Genomic DNA, 18,795 nt, shown 5'->3' with positions numbered 1-18,795 from the left:
GTTATTGTGAGGATAAAATGGAGAGGAGAATGCTATAAACTGCTTTGGGTCCCCATTGTGGACACGGCATGGTATAAATGAAGTAAATAAATAATAGGGTTGCCAGGGCTGACTCAAGAAATATCTGGGGACTCTGGTGGTGGAGCCAGAAGAAGGGTGTGACAAGCACGACTGAACTCTGAAGGGAGTTCTGGCGATCACATGTAAAGGGACTGCACACCTTTTAAATGCCTTCTGTCCATATGATGAGTATCAAGAACAGGGAAAGACGAACTAGCGTGGGCAGGGCTGGTCTTAGACTGTCTGACACCCTAAGCAGGGCTAACTTCTGGCACCCCCCCTCCTGCACTAATAATGTCATCGAGTCACAGGGGGGGCACTCAATTCAGTGCCCCCAGAAGGCTGGCATCCTAGGCAATTGCCTAGTTTGCCCAGTGGCAGAGACGGCCCTGAGTGTGGGGAGGGGATAATGAGATGGCTTGCCCAAGTCTTTGCAGATTTCCTTCTGTGCAACTGGGCCTTGTTTGGCAGCCAGCCCCAAGCAGAGTTTCCTCAGGGAGAGGATATTGGGGGAAAGGAAGGAGGGAACACTGAAGACGGGGGCAGATAAAAGGAGCTTGGTTGGTGGGTAGGAAGGAGACATGGAAGCAGGAAAAGGTGAAAGGCTATGGGGGCTTTCAAGGGAGGAAAAGAGGAAATAGATTGAAAATGAGATGCCTCCTGCGAGGCTTCACATGTTCCCAGAAACTGTCACGGAGAGGGAGGGATAGAAAGCTGAAGACAGAGGCAGATATAGGTAGGTTGGCTGGTGATGGGTAGAAAGGAGAGAGAGAAGCAGGAACAACCCACTCTTCAGACAATCATAGGTCAGGGAGCGATGTCTCTGGCCTCTAACCTCTGGCCTTCACCCCCACCCCCATCCCCACCATTTCTGAAAACAAGACCAGTACCCATTCTGCAGAATGAGATTTCCTTTGTTAAATCATCCAAATCAAATAGGTATCATATAGCTAAAGGATTTTGTTGAAGTTAATGGGATTTCTGGTGGGATTGTCAAGAGAATTCTCTTCTCAGTTACACTAATGTAAACTAAAACTAATTCCTAGGGGATTATTTTGGATTTATTGCAGTGGCCCAGCTTTTTTCTCTCTTACACACATCTTGTACCCCGGTAACTGATGAAGAAGCAGCCTCTGAGGCTGAGTGATCCAGACCTCTCTCTTTTCTTTTCTTTTTAAAAAAATACAATGTCTGCTTCAGTGGCACAGCAATTACAAAAGTACCCCTTGTTAATAGTCAGTTGAAGGGATTATTTAAAACACACTCTAATGCAAGAATGGTCTTCTCATCTCATCATGCTCAGGGATTAATGGATATACTCTCTGCACATCTGGATTATAATAAATCTCATCTCCACCCCCCACCCCCCCACCCCCCTCACAACATGGCACTCAAGTACCACATGCTGTCATCAGAGAACTGGAACCAAAATGGAATGGAGCAAAGATGAAATACATGTGAAGAAGGATCCTCTGTCCTTTGACTCAGGAGCAATCCTGAATGCCCAGAACACCATTAAACTATTGACTGAATTGGCATGTGTGTGTGGGGGAGTCATATGAGTTAACTTGAGTTAAAGTAGAAAAGACAAACCACACATTCAAGTTAAGAATCTTTAAATCCACTGATTAAATCCAATGAACTTTAAGCATAATTTAGCCTGTATTTGGATTGTGATTAAAGGTACCAATCTCAAATTCCCACATGTACTCACAAAACTGCTTACAGTTGTCTTTTCTTTTCAAAGTGGGACAACTCCATCCCCCAGCTTCAGAAGAAGGAAAACATGGTCTAGAGACTCTAAGTGGACAAGAAATCCCTTGTTTATATGGGAGCTTCTTGTGTATATTGGGAGTCCTGCCCATGAAAGAGTGTTGTATTATCTTACCCTACATATACAAGATCACAAAATGGAATTTATTTATCTATATCCTGCTTTTCTCATCATTGGGAGCTCAATGTGGCTTTCAAAGAAATGCAAAATTTTAGTTTGCAGACAAACAGCAAAATGGTATATCATACAACTCTAACTCCTGGGCTGGTCCTGGATTCATTGGGCCACTAGGGATGCCTGCAGTTACAGCTCATCTCCAGACTACAGAGATCAGTTCCCCTGGAGAAAATGGATGCTTTGGATGGTAGACTCATAGCATTAGACCCCACTGAATTTCTTGTCCTCCCCAGGCTCCATTCTCAAATCCTCATGAGTTTTTGGATCTGGCAACCCTACCCACCCACCCCCTACACTGGTGGCCAGGGAGGAATCTGACAACCCTATCAGGCCCACAGATTGCCAAGCCATAGGCTAAAAGCCAAATGTCAAGAGTTCAGGCTTAAATAACCTGTAACAGAAAGCAAAACAGAAGATCAGCACAGATCTCATTCAGCTGGCAGACACATTCCCAAGAACGTGTCCCATTCAGAGTTAACTATAATTTCAGTGACTATCATGTACATCTTGTTTTGGATTCACTTTCATTAACTTCAATTGGTGCTCTGAGGGAATTCTTCCACACAGACATGTCTCCCTGTTTTGTTTTTTTAAAAAAACAACAGCAGTGTGGTCTATATGGTGTGTGCAGTCATTTTGAAGTGCCTGGTAGGTCAACATGGGGTTTGCTGTTGCCTGTGTAAACAGAGTGTTCTCTAGAGCAGTGGTCTTCAGCTCATAGATTAGGACCCTCAGGTGGTCACAGAGCCCCTAGAAAGGCACTGCTGCTTTTTAGAAGAATTTGGTGTCAATCCCAGCCGACCCCTGCCTCTTTTTTTCTTTTTTCTTTTCTTTTTTTACTAATAGTCTGAGGGAAGAAACAAGATAACAAGGTACAGTCACTCAGAGGTGGAGAGGGTTCATGGGGGGTGGTTTAAAGCAAAGGCAGAGCCCCTCCTCTTGTGTGACTCTGATGTTATGCAATCATGATAGCGTGGCACTTTCTGCCATGTATTTGTAACTCAGTAGCTGCCATGTTCCTGCCAGGGTGTTAAAGGTGGGCCCTGGGTCATGAAAACTGAAAAACACTGCTCCAGAGCATACATAACACTCACCTGGTGCTTGTGGACAGGCTAGTACTTCAGAGATGCTTATCTGCTATTGCTGACCAACTTACTGAGGAACTCATGATGAATTCCCAAGAAAGCACAGGTTATGCTAAACCCTAGTTTCAAAACCACCCTCCAGTTTCATGGGATGCTTTCATAGGCTAGACTGGGTGGCCAAACTTGCTTAACTTAAGAGCCATATAGAATAGACGTCAGATGTTTCAGACCAGGAAGGAAGGAAGGAAAAATAGATGGGGAAGAGGGAGATGGAAGTGGAAAGCAAGCAACTTTAAATGCATTCTCCAAGCTGCTGGCTGGCTTGGCGAAGTGATTTAAAGAGATAAATGCTTTCTCCAAGCCAGCTGACAGAGCAGTGGGGGCTTCGAGAGCCACACACGATGTGTGAAAGGGCCACATGTGGTTCCTGAGCTGCAGTTTGGCCACCCCTGGGCTAAAGTACTTGAGTCTGCTTTGCAGTGAAATTACCCAGTGCTAATCTGGCTGGGACACAGTTACAAGAAACATTTTTTTACAATGAAGGGTTGTTTATAAAGGACCAAAACTGGTTTATGATAAATGTCAGTGAGAAAGAGCTCCACCCAAAGCGCTGGAGAATAAAGCCAAGGAGTGGTTTATGGAGCACTGTGCCAACACAGTTCGAAAAGCAGCAATGTCAGGCTTGATTTGTAGCACCAGGAATTTAGGTAGGATGGTAAAGGGAACAACATATTTTATTAGGATTTTTTTTCATGCAACCCCTTCAGATTCCTGCTGACAAGATTCATAGGCAATATTCTATTGCTTTGTGTAAATGAAATTTAGCTTTTCCCAGGCTTTGCAATAAGCAGCTCAGTCAAAATAACCCCATGGGCATGATGCTAAGAGCACTATAACACAGTATATCAAATTATACTCACATGTATATAAGACTTTAAAATGATAAGATATTGGATTTATACCCTGCCCTTTGCTCTGAATCTCAGAGTGGCTTACAATCCCCTTTACCTTCCTCCCCCACAACAGACACTCTGTGAGGTAGATGGGGCTGAGAGAGCTCTCACAGCAGCTGCCCTTTCAAGGACAAGCTCTGTCAGAGCTATGGCTGACCCAAGGCCATTCCAGCAGCTGTTAAGTGAAGGAGTAGGGAATTAGATCCGGTTCTCCCAGATAAGAGTCTGCACACTTAACCACTACATCAAACTGGCTCTCATTGCATATGTAATAAAAGAAACTAAAGCTATGCTGAATTGTCTGTATGTTCCAAATGTATTTTATTGTGTTCATTGGTATGCTTCTAATTAGGACCCCAAACACTTTATCACATTATTCTCCCCTCCTCCTCTGTATTATCTTCATAGGTGCTATGGTTTCGTATGTAGAGTTTTAGAAGCCACATGTGCTTCAGCCGTGACTTAAGGCAGATTTCCTGTTCTGACCTTTGGGTAAACATCTCATTGCAAAATTTGAGGAAATGTGTTAAAACCTGTGGTTGCACTATCCACTGTCAGCTGTACAAGGCTCCTGTTGAGTGAGCACTGCTAGCAAAGGAAAGATGCCAAGCGTACGTTCTTGGATAGATGCCTTTGCTGGCTGTCACTGGCCTTAAGCTTGCTTTAAAAAAATACCCCTAATAATTCTGGCATGACCCCCAAACTTGTAATTTAACAAGTGGCAAGAGCCTTCTTCTTGTCGATCCCGCTGCTCAGAAGACACAGCTAACATTGCTTGCTGTGTAACACTGTCACTTTTTAATTCTCACTTTGAACATGTTGGAAGAGTTCTGTGTAACTCAAAAACTTGTTTTTTGAGTTGGTTTAATACTTGGTAATAAGCCAGTCTCTAATTTCTGCCCTATGGGATCTCCACTAGTGCCATAGCTTTGATCTTCACCTTTTGAGTTTAAATTACACTTCCCTTTTCATTATGGGCATGGATAAAGACAGGAACTCATGATTAAAGACATATTGGGTGACACTAACTGAGATGCATATACATACTGTAAAACATTAAAATAGCAAGAGAATCTTATTGGGAGTTTATGCAATCTGTGTCGTCCTCTAATCCTTATCGGAAAGGAAACAAAACATAATCACACCCAAGTACTGATAAATCTTAAGGCTAAACAAAAAACTGAGATCAATATGGGGCGAAAACTGTAATCTGACATATGTCTATTATGTAGTGTACTGAGAGAGAGAAACTGAGTTCAATGAAATGGTCTTGCATTCCTCAGACTAGAGACATGCCTTTTCTGAGTTACATAGTTTCTTTTATAAAGTACAGAAGGAAAAGATTTGTCTAAGGACTAAAAACTGAAACAAACCTACATCAGTGCAAGCCTGCCCTCTGTCGTTTTGAGTCAGGAACATCAATTTTATTTAAAAATATTAATGTTAAACTCTCCGGTAAAAGTTGAGATGAAGAATCTTCACTTCCTATCCTATTTGGAACAGCAGATTGAAATACATCATCGAAAATTTATAGCATAGAAGAGGTGGAATATATTGATCTATTACAATATATTACAATTTTGAGCCTGCAAAGGGGGCTCAAAACAATTTTTATCTGCAGATACAAAGCTGTCCAGTGCTGCAGGGCCATCGATTGATCCAGCTGTGTACAAGTGGTAGTGAAACAGCAGGGCCTTTGGGGAGGGGGGGGGAGTGTCACGTGCCAGATTAAACCCTGTGGAGGCCCCTAGGCTGTCAAAACCTTGGGGGCCCCCTTGCAAATCCTCTCAGGGTCGGAGCACCTGCCCCGCCAACCATGGCCCTCGCTGCAGCCTGCAGACACCTTCTTAAAAGCCCCTGTTACTAAGCTGTGGGGGAGACAGAGAGAGGCAAACTTGGTGACACCAGCAGCAGCTGCACCAGGCAAGTCGGGCAAAGAGCAGCTCAGTTGCTGATGTGTGTGCAGGTTGGGAGGGGGAAAACCGGGGGGGGGGCAGCCTGGGGCCCCTAAAGGCATGGGGGTAGGCCAGTGCCTACCTGGTCTAATTGTTAATCCAGCCCTGGGAGTGTCTTTCTCAACACTTGCTAAATTTTGATCCTTTAATTGGCAATCTCGGGTTGAATGGGGACCTTCTATGTACTCTGACTCACACTGTGAACATGTTTTAGACTAGAGCATTTTCCCATATCATTTCAACAACCACAAATTAAATTCAAAAACCGATTAGTACTGGAAACAAGAAAAATGATATTTGTTCAGAAGACCATGCTGCTTATGGTTGTTATGTTCTTTTCTCCATGGTAGGAGGCTAGAAGAGCCAGTGGGTGGTTTGCAAACCTAAACATAGCTTTTTCCCACACAACAAATAATTAAAATAGACAAATTGCTGTGAGAGATTGGCGGTGGGGGGAGCAGCAATTCAACACACAGTGCAGCAATAATGGAAATCAGCTGTAAGTGACCTACCTGTTCGGAACCTTTGTGGGGGGGATCCTCCCCTCCGGCAATTGAAACAGAATCACAAAGTCCTTTGTGCAGATTATGTTGGTCAACAGCTTTGCCAACAGATGGCTCAGAAAGAAATAATCAACAATGTCCACATTTACAACCTGTAATTTTCAGTAACTGGGAATATTACCAAGAGCATTAGAAATCTGCTGCACTAGACTCATAATACAGAACTGATATAGCACACTTAAAGTGTTCCAGGTGCTTCACATACCTCAGAACATCTTTGCATACTTCATATTTGGGGATTCATTGTACTTTTGTATGTTTTAAATTGGGCCTTGTGAGCTGCCTTGAGCCATGAGGGAAGACAAGTCACAACTATATTAATAAATAACAGTTACGTAAGGCAGTATTACTACCCCATAATGCAGCGAGTTTGTGTGTGTATCTTGCACAGGGGAAGGGGGTCAGAGAAGAATGATTTTCACCAATTGAGCTTATAACTGAGCCTTGTTTGAAATGAAGGATTTCCTAGCTGCTAAATAGCTGTTGCTGCTCTCGAGCCACAGTGTAAGAGGAAGAAAGCATATTTACCTCTACCCCCATGCTGCTTTCCTGAGATGCCTACCCCAGCAGCCACTGGGCAGCATATAAAGATGCGTATATATGTCCCCACACTAGGCAAATAACAGTTCTTGAGAGAAAGGACTGTGGGGTCAATAGTAGAGAAGTGTTAACCTCCTTGCTTGTGGCCTCAGTCCAGTGACTTAATACTAAGCAAAAAAAAGGAAAAAAAACATCTACTATATCCCCCATATATACTATATCTACTATAGTAGATATATACTATATCTACTACTATATCCCCATATATTACCACAGTAATCTCATAGTAGATAGCCATTTAATTTTTTATTTATGAAGATAGGATCAGAGCTAGTAAATACAATACAATAGGCAGCCAAAATATATGAAAAATAATCCTGAGGGACCTTGCCACCTCTGCTTGTATGTGCCTATACTTTCAGTTCAAGAGCCATTGCAGAAGAGTGCTCAGAGTGTTGGACAAGGATTTGAGAGTCTCTGGTTTCAATCTCTACCCTGCCATGGAAGCTTTTATAAGCCCTATATGAACCAACAGGGGAGCTCCACTCATCATCTGAGGGTTTAAATTGTTCGGTCATTGAAGGCACAGAGGCTTGGTTGCTCTTGTTTTATGGAACAGCCTCCCAGGGAACTGGGAAATAAACCCACTCTTCACAGTTTCTTAAACTCTACAGAACTATATTTGTTGGGTGTGCTTTTAATTGTCTTTAAAAGCCAGTTATGGGTTTGTGAAAAATCAGTGGGGTTGCTTTTGATATTTCTTGCATCTGTGGTTTTAACCTAAGTTATTTTAATTGTGTAAACGACTTTAATTGTATAAATCCTAAACAGGTCTACTCAGAAGTAAGTTCCATGTTATTCAATGAGGCTAATTTCCAGGAAAGTGTCTTTAGGATTATAGCCTTTGAGTCCTGCATTACCAGAGAAAAGTATGCTATAAATATTTTAAATTTTTAAAAATCCATTTACTCACAACTGCAAGAATATAGCTTTTAATGATTGTAGTACTAGAGAAACAGAAGAGAGTGACCAATTTAACTCTATACAGTTTTTATATTTCAATTTGACATGCATTTGAAATATGCTTATCACAGACTACTTTACACTCTGAGTCTAAACAGATGACACAAAAAGCAAATAAAATAAAGGGACCTTACTTTCAAGTAACTATGTCATGATGCTGTTATTAACTGTCAATTGTTTGCCTGGCTTGCTGTTGATTAAGTCACAGTACTGTTCCACTAATACCAGCTCTTTCCCTCTGGTACAAGGCAAGTCCTGCTGTTAGCAGAAAAAAAATCCATTGAACCAAACCCTGTTTGCTATTCACCTTCTGTATTTGTTCAACAAAAACAAAGCCATGACACATTTTCTTAAGCTTCCAGTGCTACCAAAAAACCACAATACTGAGAAATAATGGGGTATTACATATACAGACTGAGAAAATTACATATAAACAAGGATTATATTCAGGAAAAAACCCTCCTAAATCTAAATACCTCAACAACTGTAAAAAGTTTTTAAAATTGGAACCTTAAGAGGTGTGGGCGCATGTGTGTGTGTGAAAGAGGTCAAGATTACTTATTTTTATTAGTATTTTGATAAAAAGATGTAAACAGAAAATCTGAGCATGATGATCATTTTATTTTGAGTTCACTGATAACAATTGTTGGATGATGGTGGTCTGGTTAGCTTAAAACTTGAGCAGAGATGGGTAAGGAAGGCACAGCCTCTCAGCTTCCCTTCCCATTTTCCACAAATAAATATGCTTGATACAAACAAACAAACCTTTGAATCCCTGTGATCCCCTCTGCAAGAGATGGGGGCAAGCAGCACTAAATAGCGGTGCAACCCAATGCCATCCATATATTTACTCAGAGGTAAAATACCATTGTGTTAACTGAGGTTTACCTCCAGGGACATGAGCATAAGAGCATGGCTCAGGGATGCTGTACTCTACCTTGCAAGTCTGGAGCAATGCTGATAGTTGCTGTTGCTCAGAGCAACCTTCAAGATGCCAGACCATTTCATTTCTGCTAATACTGCTACTAAATGTTGTTTATTTCAACACACGTCTTCCGGAATGCCAGATATAAGGTTTTATCGTCTTCTCCCATTGTCAGCAGAGCTTTCTTCTGAATATACCAAATGCTTAAACTTTTAGTGTTTCAGATGCTCATATTAGGGGGAAGAAAAGAGCGTTCCAGCCAAAGGAATAGCTTGGTCAGATTTCATTTCATGCATCCTCCATTTCTGAAATGCTTCCTAGGCCACAGACCTTCATTTCCACTTGTACTGATAATAGTGCAGGGAACTAACAAGTCGAATGATTCCTAACAACACTGTCAATAGTCATGTCAGTCCAATTCTCAAGGGTGCAGGTTGCTGAGATACTGGATGACCATCCCACCCAGTTTGGTTAGCTGATGAGGGAACTACAGACCAGGCAGAGTACTCAGGTTATACTTGGAATAATGAGAAGCATTCTGTGCACAGAACATGGGCCTGCTTTATCACCGATGAATACTGAAGCTGGTCTTCATACAGAAATGGCCATGTGAACTAGCAGGATGATGTCACTCAGCGTGTTTGCTACAAACCCAACGCAGCTGTCGGTCCATACTCAGGTCTGTTAGTTCATCTATAGATCTCCAACTGCACTGGCAAGCATAGGCCCGTGTTCCTTTCTTCTTCACCATCTTTGTTCTCAGTTTGCTGAATTCAGGCATGTTATTCCTATCAATCAAGAACAACTCATTTTAATTTTTTATGCAGGGTGGTGGTTGGGGAAGTTAAAATACCATGCATATTCATAGGATAAAGTAAACTGGCATTTCACAAAAACAGTTCTGATTCTATGTCAAAATGTGTTCATTCATTTGTGGGGTGGGTGCTCTATGCCATCTTTCTCCCAATCCAGGATCCAAGAGGGCTTACTATCAGACAATACAACATTACCAAAAAACCCATTCAAAACACTATAAAACTCAAATGTAAAACAAACTGAAGAGCAACTAAAACATTTAGACCTTGAGGAGCACAAAAGCTACAAGGTAGGCAGCAACAGGAAAAGAGGAGAAGAAGAAAATTTACATAGAAAAGATCAGGACTGGCTTTGCTTGGCACCTCAAGGATATCCTAGAAGGCACCAAATATGTCTCCGTCAGGAAGGAACTTCATAAATGGCAGCAGCTACAGAAAGGACCCTATCCTTAGTTATGACCTATCAAATCTTAGAGGACACTCAGACAAGATCTCTGAAGATGATCGTGGCAGGATAAATAACACCTTGCATCAGTACTGATATCACTGAGATAGAGCTTCCTCTTTGATCCTACAGGATCATCTCCATATATTCAGGAAAAACAGCTGGCAAAAAGTAAATACAATTCTGCCTTGATCTTTGTCTTTCTGCTTGATCATTGATCTTGGGTCTTTCTGCTTCAGGTTTCTTCCAGTCTATAGTGTAGGGCAATGAAGCCGATGAGGGGTTTGAAGACCATGTCCTATTAGGACAAGTTGATCGATCTAGGAGTCCCTACATTGGAGAAGAGACACTCACAAGGTGATATGATTACCCTCTTCCAATACCTAAAGGGATGCCATGCAGGGGATGGGACAGATATGTTTTCAGCCATATTGGATGACAGGAGTTAAGACTACTGGATACAAACTACAGCCAAGAAGATTTCATCTAAACTTGAGGAAGAACTTCCTGTCAGCAAGATGTGTTTGACAATGGAACTGTCTCTCTTGTGAGGCAGTGGATTCTTTGTTGTTTTAAAGTATCAATTGGATGCTTACTGCATATTATAGTTGTGGCCTCTACACTGGCATTGGACTAGATGACCCTGGTGGCCCCTTCCAACTCTGAGATTAAATAAATAAATACTAAAAGATTCTCCCCATTCTTACTGTCCTATTCCCTACTCTGTGAAGTCTCAAGAAACATTCAGTGTGTCTACCAGTATACTGACAATGTGAACACAGCAATGTTTCCAGATAATGTAAATCTCAATTGCATACCTGAAAAAGAGGTAATCACATGATTTATCCCACTGATAGTCATCATAGTTTAAAACACGGAAGTCACATACAGTACAACGTAGTTGATCACAAGTTCTGTCCAAAGGAAGAAGGGATCAATATAATAGATTTTATTGAAACACATCTGCAATACAACAGCTTCTTTCAAACAGATGGACATTTCTACTGGTGGTGGGTGGGTGAGAAGTTACTTGCACCAATTCTCCCATCCCAATCCCAATTCCAATTCCTTACATGGTGCACTGACCTCCAGGGGAAGCATTTTGTGGGCTACAGTAGAAGAGGGAGGCAGGAAAAGTCCCCATCTTCAATCTCTGCTTGTGGTTCTCACTGAATACAAATGGGCAGGGCTTTTTTCCATGGGGGAACGCAGTGGAACAGAGTTCTGAAACCTCTTTGTGGAAACAAAATTCTCAAAAAATGTTTAAAAGTTCATGATGGGGCACCCATGCATTTCTCCTTCATTTCTCTCTTTTCCCAGAACCCCCTGCCCCCCAAACCAGTGATGCATAAGAAATATTGTGACATTATAAAACATGTACAGCACTGAACTATTCATTAGAAAACTGTTAAAGTGCAGTCCTAAACAGAATTACAGTCTTCTAACTCTGTATCTTCCCTGATTAACCAACCAAGAGACTGCTAAAAGCTCTGAACTATTTTTATAAGAAAGCAAGTGCTGTCTTGGAAGAGACACCCTCCTCTTCTCTCACAGAAGTGAAACCGAAATGAAACATCAATAAATATGCACGTTACTCATATTATTCAATATTATTCAATTCTTTTTTTGAGCAACTGAAGAAAGGATCAGAAAAATTACAATTAACTAAAATGGTGTTCTTTGTTACAAGGAAAGATCACCCTTAATTTTTTTCATACTATTATATTAAAAAACTACAATTAATATTATTATTATTATTATTAGTTTATTAAATAACATATAACAATATAACAGACCTTCAGAACAAGTTATCAGGCCCTTACTTTCAGTTCTGTTGATTAAAATGTGCCTTTGCTCAATAAAATGATTTTCAATTAGAGCTTTCATTGATTCATATGTCGATTCAAGATTGGTGTGCACATTAAGTGCCATCAAGTCGCTTCTGACTTACAGCGACTCTATGAATCAACATTCTTCAAAATGCCCTATTGTTAGCAGCCATTCTCAGGCCTTGCAAACTGAAGGCTGCGGCTTTTTTGATCAAGTCAATCCATCTTGAGTCTTCCTCCTTTCCTGCTGCCTTCAACTTTTCCTAACATTATTCTTTTCCAGTGACTCTTGTCTTCTCACAATGTGACCAAAGTACCACCATTTCAGTTAAGCTATTTTAGCTTCTAGGGAGAGTTCAGGCTTGGTTTGATCTAGAACTCACTTATTTGATGATGATGATGATATTGGATTTATATCTCGCCCTATACTCTGAATCTCAGAGTGGCCACAATCTCCTTTACCTTCCTCCCCCACAACAGACACCCTGTGAGGTAGGTGGGGCTGAGAGCTCTCACAGAAGCCGCCCTTTCAAGGACAACTCCTGCAAGAGCTATGGCTGACCTAAGGCCGTTCCAGCAGCTGCAAGTAGAGGAGTGGGGAATCAAACCTCCGAACGCTTAACCACTACACCAAACTGGGTCTCAGAATTGAATTTGCCTTTCTGGTGGTTCATGGTATCCATAAAATGCTTCTCTGACACCGTATTTTAAAGAAATCTACTTTCCTCTGGTCAGTTTTCTTCATTGCCCAACTTTCACACCCATAACATAATACTGGGGAAAACTATGGCATGAATTAATTTGATCTTGGTTGTCAGCAACACAACCTTACATTTAAGGATCTTTTCTAGCTCCTTCATGTCTGCCTTCCCCATTCTCAATCTCCTTTTGATTTCATAGTTGCAGTCTCCCTTTTGGTTGATGATGGGGTCAAAGTTGTGTAATTCCCCGGTACTCATTACTTTAGCCCCAATATTTATGAGCTCAGCTGGCAGCCTCCTTTTCTACGTTTACATTTAAGTGGGTTCCTCCACTAGGCATCCTTGCTCATGGCAGCTGTCTGCAAACTTTTAGATAAGAGGGTGGGATATAAATATTTTATATAAAATAGTCAGCCCATGAGATGTCCTTATGCATTTCTGGCAAACTACTACGAAGCGGCACTAAGGGCACTTGCAGGGCAATGTGAAAAGTCAGAACTGGATTGAATCCTGAAGATGGTGAGAACTTTTCCCAGATGCCTTGCCACTACATTACTTTATCGTTGCGGCTGCCACAGGCTGAAATGACTGTCAGTGCCTTCCTAGCAGAGTCACACCCTTTAAAGCGGATTGGGTCTGGCCAGTTTTTTCACTAAGTCTCGCCCAGTTGTTCTCCTTATTACAGCCCCCATCAGTTTTGTTCATCCAGATCGTACCATCTCCAGCATAGCCTTTTTGGTGGCCATAGCTTTTTCACCAGTGGAAAAGCTGGCTGGAGCAAACCCCTTGACTTCAGTAGGCTTAGATGGATGTAACTCTGCTGAGAATGGCACTTTGTGGGAACTGAATGTTATTTTAACCCAATAGTCTGAGAGCATAAAGTTCTAATAGTGCAATCACCAGAATTAAAACAAACTTACCTCTGTGAAATATTGGTTCCAATACCATACAGTGCAGTACTTCCTCCAAGGTATACTGGGCAACATCTACGAGAATTAAAATGAAAAATTTAAGTAGTATTGAAGATGAAATAAAAACACAAATATCACCATCATTAACACTACAACCCCAAGCAGAGTTGCTCCTTTCTAAACCCATTAACATCAACAGATTTACATGCGTGTAAGGCCAGTTACAGACTTTCAGCCCGACCAACCTCACAGGGTTGTGGGGAAGATAAAACAGAAGAGACTGATGTAAGCTACTTTGGTGCTCCACTGGGAAGAAAGGCAAAGTATAAATGAAGTAAATAAAATAGAATTTCCTGCCTTTCCTCTCCCCAAAAACCTACAATGCCCTCCCAAACAACTTACTCAGTTCCCTTGTATCCCACAAACAGGATTGGGGGTAGGGGGAGGTATGGACTCCTGGGGGTCAAGAAAAGCTGTGCTCTGCTGGTAGAAATCCTTGTGCCTATGGAACTGCTCATCTGTATCCAAACCAGTAGTTCCATGTTTTCACAATTCTTAAAATCTTGCACCCCAGTAATAAAACTGAGTTTCTTAAAGCTTATTTTGTTTAGTTGACTAGCAATACAGCTGATATGGAAGTACAATTACACTGAAATTATGCATCAGAGCATTTATTCACAAGTGTGATCTTTACTTACCTCTTACCTTGAGCATGAATGGAGGTAATATTAGTTTCAGCTGCGAGGGTGGAACATTTAGATATACATTTCTAAGAAAGAGAGGAGAGGACAGGACTGATCATGTCAATTGGTACTGCCATGCACCTATTCTTTTTGTTGTTTTTAAATAACAAAGGCTGCAAACCTACTGCAGTGAGAAGCAGGCAAAGGGCAGACAATTAACCACTGTATGGAGGCCTCAAAACTTCCCAGTTTCAACAGCCATCTGCAGCTTAGGTTCACGAGAACAGAACATAATCAGTTCGATCCAGTAGTGAGATGGAGGTCTCTTGACCTGTTCACTTTGATAAAGGGGCAGCATTATATGCATCAAGGGACTGTATATGCATTGTGATCGCAATGCATTAAGAAAGCATATAAACTTTGGGCTCCTGGTTGCAGTGAATAGTTCTTGCAAATGCAATGCTCCCCTCTCCTCCTCTCAGGGCTAATTAGCTAGTCTGTAAGTAAAGATGAAATTGAAAGAGTCAGGTTTTGTTCTATGATCCCTATTTTGCATTGATCTTGCTTGATCTGGCACAAGCAGCAAAGGATCAATTTCTATATGGTTAGTGGTTGGAAGGAGTGCTGAATCAATGTGCTGGACGTTCAAACACCTCTCAGTTTGGAACCACCCCTGTATTTCAGTTGTTTCTTTTGTTGCTACATAAACACATACATAAACACAGAAGAAAAATGTGAGCAGAAACCGGCCCTACTAAAACATTTATAAATTCATTTATGAAGTCTGTTGCAAAGCAATCAAAATCCACCATCAAACTCAGCACAAGCTTCTTTGCCTTATTTTTTTTAATTGAAAGGAACATTTTTTTTGTAATATAGCCATTTGCTGCATTTTCTCAAGGCAAACAAGACTACCAGTACCTATTATTATTTCCAGGGCTTTTTTTTAAGAAAAAGCCCAGCAGAAACGTATTTGCATGTTAGGCCACACTCCCTGATGTCACCATAGTTTTGCACAGGGTGCTTTTTTCTAGAAAAAGCCCAGCAGGAATTCATTTGTATATTAGGCCACCCCAAGCCCCGAGGCCAAGCCAGCCGGAACTGCATTGCTGTGTGATCCTGCTCAAAAAGAAGCCCCACAATCAATCTGAATTCCCAGATTTTCAAATCCATAATAGCTTTGACTCTCCCAAGTCTCCTTTACCAGGATTTTCTTTGTTTGTAATAGCTCTGAATGACCTCCCATGACCTCCACCATTCTCTCAGAGTTTTACCTACCAGAGGATTTTTGGCAAAGTTCTTTCCATCAATTATATCTTTAATTATTTCATCCAAGTCCTCTTCTTCATTACCATGCTTTGTTGATATTTTGGAAACTCTACAAGAAAATTGAAAAGAAACACCATTGTTGAACTTCTGAAGTGAAAAGAAATGGGGGAAACTGTATGGGTGAGATAGGAAAGCAATGATCCCAGCAATTATAGTGGATGGAGAGCTATCTTTCAGCCCGCAGGAATCATGGGGACAAAACCATATAAGCATATGAGGTAGTTTTGGACTGCAGAAATTTCAGTGACTAAAAGAGGACAGGAAGTACTGCCAGGAGGCTAGAAACCACTGATCAATTTGCACTTTCTGTGGTAAGATGAGTTTGCAGCATGCCTGCCGCTTGTTTATCAGAGAACACCTGTAACATCTGGAGATGAGACGTGGCAGGAAACTGACATACCCAGAGGATCTGCAACTAATTGTAACTCCTTGGTGTATGTCTACCATGCAAGCTCTATGTTTTACAAACACCTGTTTCCTGTTCAAAGATAACAGTGTTCATTGAGATACATACCAGTTCCCAGCAAAGAAAGATGTCAGTTACTGATGGGGATATACTTTTTTTTAAAGTGCGTTATACTGACCCCAGGGACTAAGGGAGGGAGTGATGACAAATAGCTATACATTGTGGGTGTGTAAAGTGCTGCCAAGTTGTAGCCAATTTAAAAATTCCAGGAATTGTAGAAGAATGCTGAAATATAGGGAGTGTGTTCAGAGAGCACAACAGGCAGCATCTTCTGTTGTGGCATTTTAGAGCTTCCCTGATAGTAGCTGCACTGACCATACTGGGCCTGTTATCCAGCAGCAGTTGGCACCCTGGAAAACCTGGACTGCACAAACAGAGAAAGCAGCCTTACCTTTAAGGCCATGCATGGCCAGGAACCAACATACCTCTGGGACCGCCTCTCCTCATATGTGCCCCACTGAGTGTTGGGCTCGCTCAGCAGATCAATATTTTTTGGTGATCCCCAGCCCAAAAGATGTCCGACTAGCCTTGACTAGGGCCAGGGCATTTTCGGCCTGATGGCATGAGCTTCCCCTAGAGGTCAGGCCCCTGTGGGACCTTTTGCAGTTCCGCAAGGCCTGCAAGATGGAGCTCTTCTACCAGGGTTTTATATGAGGCAGCAGGCATCATCTTTTCATCTATTCAACAGTCTCCTTCTGTTGCCCCCTCTGCAACTGAGCTGATGTAGACTTGGCCCCACAAGAGCTGTTGATAAATTATGCTTCACTGAATTTAGCATAAAGATATTTTGGTTGCCATCTTTGTATATGAGAATGTGGTTTTAATATGGATAGTTCTTATCTTACTTATATGTATTTTTATTGTTATGACTATGTTGTACCCTGCTCTGAGCCCATTTGCGGAAAGGGTGGGAGAAAAATTGAATCAATCAATCAAATCAAGCAATCAGTAGGCCAAACTACCACACCCAGTACTGTCCACTCTGACTGCTAGGGATCTCTAGACAGAGATCTTTTACTTTATCACTGGACCTGATGCTTTTAATTGGAAGTGTCAGGGGCTGAACACCTGGGACCTTCTGCATGTCAAACAGGTGCTCTGCCACTGTGCCACAGTCCTAAAAGTTGAGAGGTAATCTAATTCCCAGTCCTAAAAGTTGACAGGTGCTCTAATTCCCAATGCTGAGCACCTGCAAGATACTACTTTTGGAAGTCACTGCAGAAACAGGAAAGCAGGCATACAAGAGGAAGATTCCATGTGTGTAACTGTGATGCTCTATCCATGGGTTTTAACGTATCATTGAACACCTTTTAACCTCCCGGGTCATAAAAACTTTTTTTTTCAGCTGAAAAGCAATGTTTTAAAAATGCAATTAATGAACAGATCAAGTGCAGCGGCATGTGGGAGAGGTTCTCTCTCTTACGCACTTGCAGTACCGAAAAACAGATGGGATTTGTGGGAAAAGCCAAAAGCTGGAGGAGTGTTTAGGGGAAAGTCGCGCAGGTGCCTGGAGCAGGTGAATGAGCGCAGCCCATCAGGCGCTGAGTCCAGTAGGCAGCCCGCAACTGGGTCGGCCTATACCGAACGACAGAAGAGAGGGAAAGAAAAAGCCCGCGTAGCTGGAAAGAAAGGAGAGAAGGGCGAAGTATAAATGAGGTAAATAAATACAATTGCAAGCATCGGCCCTCGAGTTCACGTGCGGGAAGAGGATCCGCGATCTCTTTGCAGTCACTGCTAGAGTGGAGGAGAAAGGAACGAGCATGCGCATTGCTCACCTGGCCCTCTCTACAGACGAGGCAGCTTTAGCCGCTTCTTCCAGCTCTCGCGGGCGATTCTTTGTCTCCCCCTGAATACGGACCCCGTCAGGGCAATCCGACTTGGAAAGGCGACAAAACTTGGTCTCCACCTCGTCCAACAGCTCGTCTAGATCGTCCGCCATCTTAGCCCGTCTTTCGCAGCCTCCCGTTGCCTAGGAGACGGGGGAGAGGCCAGGCAATGACAGGCTAGCCACGCCCCTTCATTCTGCTCTCATCTCTGGCGGACCCGCTGAAAGGCCGGTTAATAAATAAAGTGCCCCAGAGAATAACGGTGTCTTCAACAGCACATAGTGTTCGAAAGCAGCCAACTAAAAATAACTGAAAAAACAAAATAAAATTTCGTAGTCGGCAGGATTCGAACCTGCGCGGGGAGACCCCAATGGATTTCTAGTCCATCGCCTTAACCACTCGGCCACGACTACAGAACGTTTAAGAAGCATTCTATACAGTAGCTGAATTTAATCTATGTGCTCCTTGCGAGCTGTTTTTAAAAGGCTGAGATGTGTAACATGCGCTCCGGTAGAGGGATCTTGCTCGTTCTTCACTACAAGCAAGACTACAAAGAAACTTCCCACAGAGCAAAAGTGGATTTAAAAACAACGACAAAAAAAGTCATGCACACTTTTGCATTTTGATACTCTTGAGCGGCGCACATTTTCTTCCTGTTTTATTCTGAAAACAAATTTCATGATGGTTTTGTTATACACAGAAATCCAATTTGCGTCTCCGGCAGTCGCCTTTCAC

At 42.1% G+C, this 18,795-nt stretch overlaps 1 protein-coding gene and 1 non-coding gene across 2 annotated transcripts; both read right to left on the bottom strand.

Annotated features, from left to right (window-relative positions):
* Positions 1-8,083: 8,083 nt before the first annotated feature.
* On the bottom strand, positions 8,084-18,201 carry CFAP418 (cilia and flagella associated protein 418). The gene is made up of 6 exons (XM_060243472.1): positions 18,010-18,201; positions 15,718-15,817; positions 14,455-14,525; positions 13,766-13,831; positions 11,134-11,229; positions 8,084-9,843 (listed from the first exon to the last, which is right to left on the bottom strand). Exons 1-6 carry the CDS (start codon positions 18,171-18,173, stop codon positions 9,684-9,686), a joined length of 657 nt encoding a protein of 218 aa, XP_060099455.1. The 5' UTR covers positions 18,174-18,201; the 3' UTR covers positions 8,084-9,683.
* Positions 18,202-18,391: 190 nt separating this feature from the next.
* On the bottom strand, positions 18,392-18,473 carry TRNAS-AGA (transfer RNA serine (anticodon AGA)). The gene has a single exon. It is a non-coding gene; the product is annotated as a tRNA-Ser (tRNA).
* Between the last annotated feature and the right edge of the window lie 322 nt (positions 18,474-18,795).

Source organism: Heteronotia binoei, chromosome 7 (assembly GCF_032191835.1).
Source record: "Heteronotia binoei isolate CCM8104 ecotype False Entrance Well chromosome 7, APGP_CSIRO_Hbin_v1, whole genome shotgun sequence".
Lineage (NCBI taxonomy): Eukaryota > Metazoa > Chordata > Lepidosauria > Squamata > Gekkonidae > Heteronotia > Heteronotia binoei.
The sequence above is the reverse complement of the archived record's forward strand: the minus strand, read 5'-3'. Positions and strand labels throughout refer to the sequence as shown.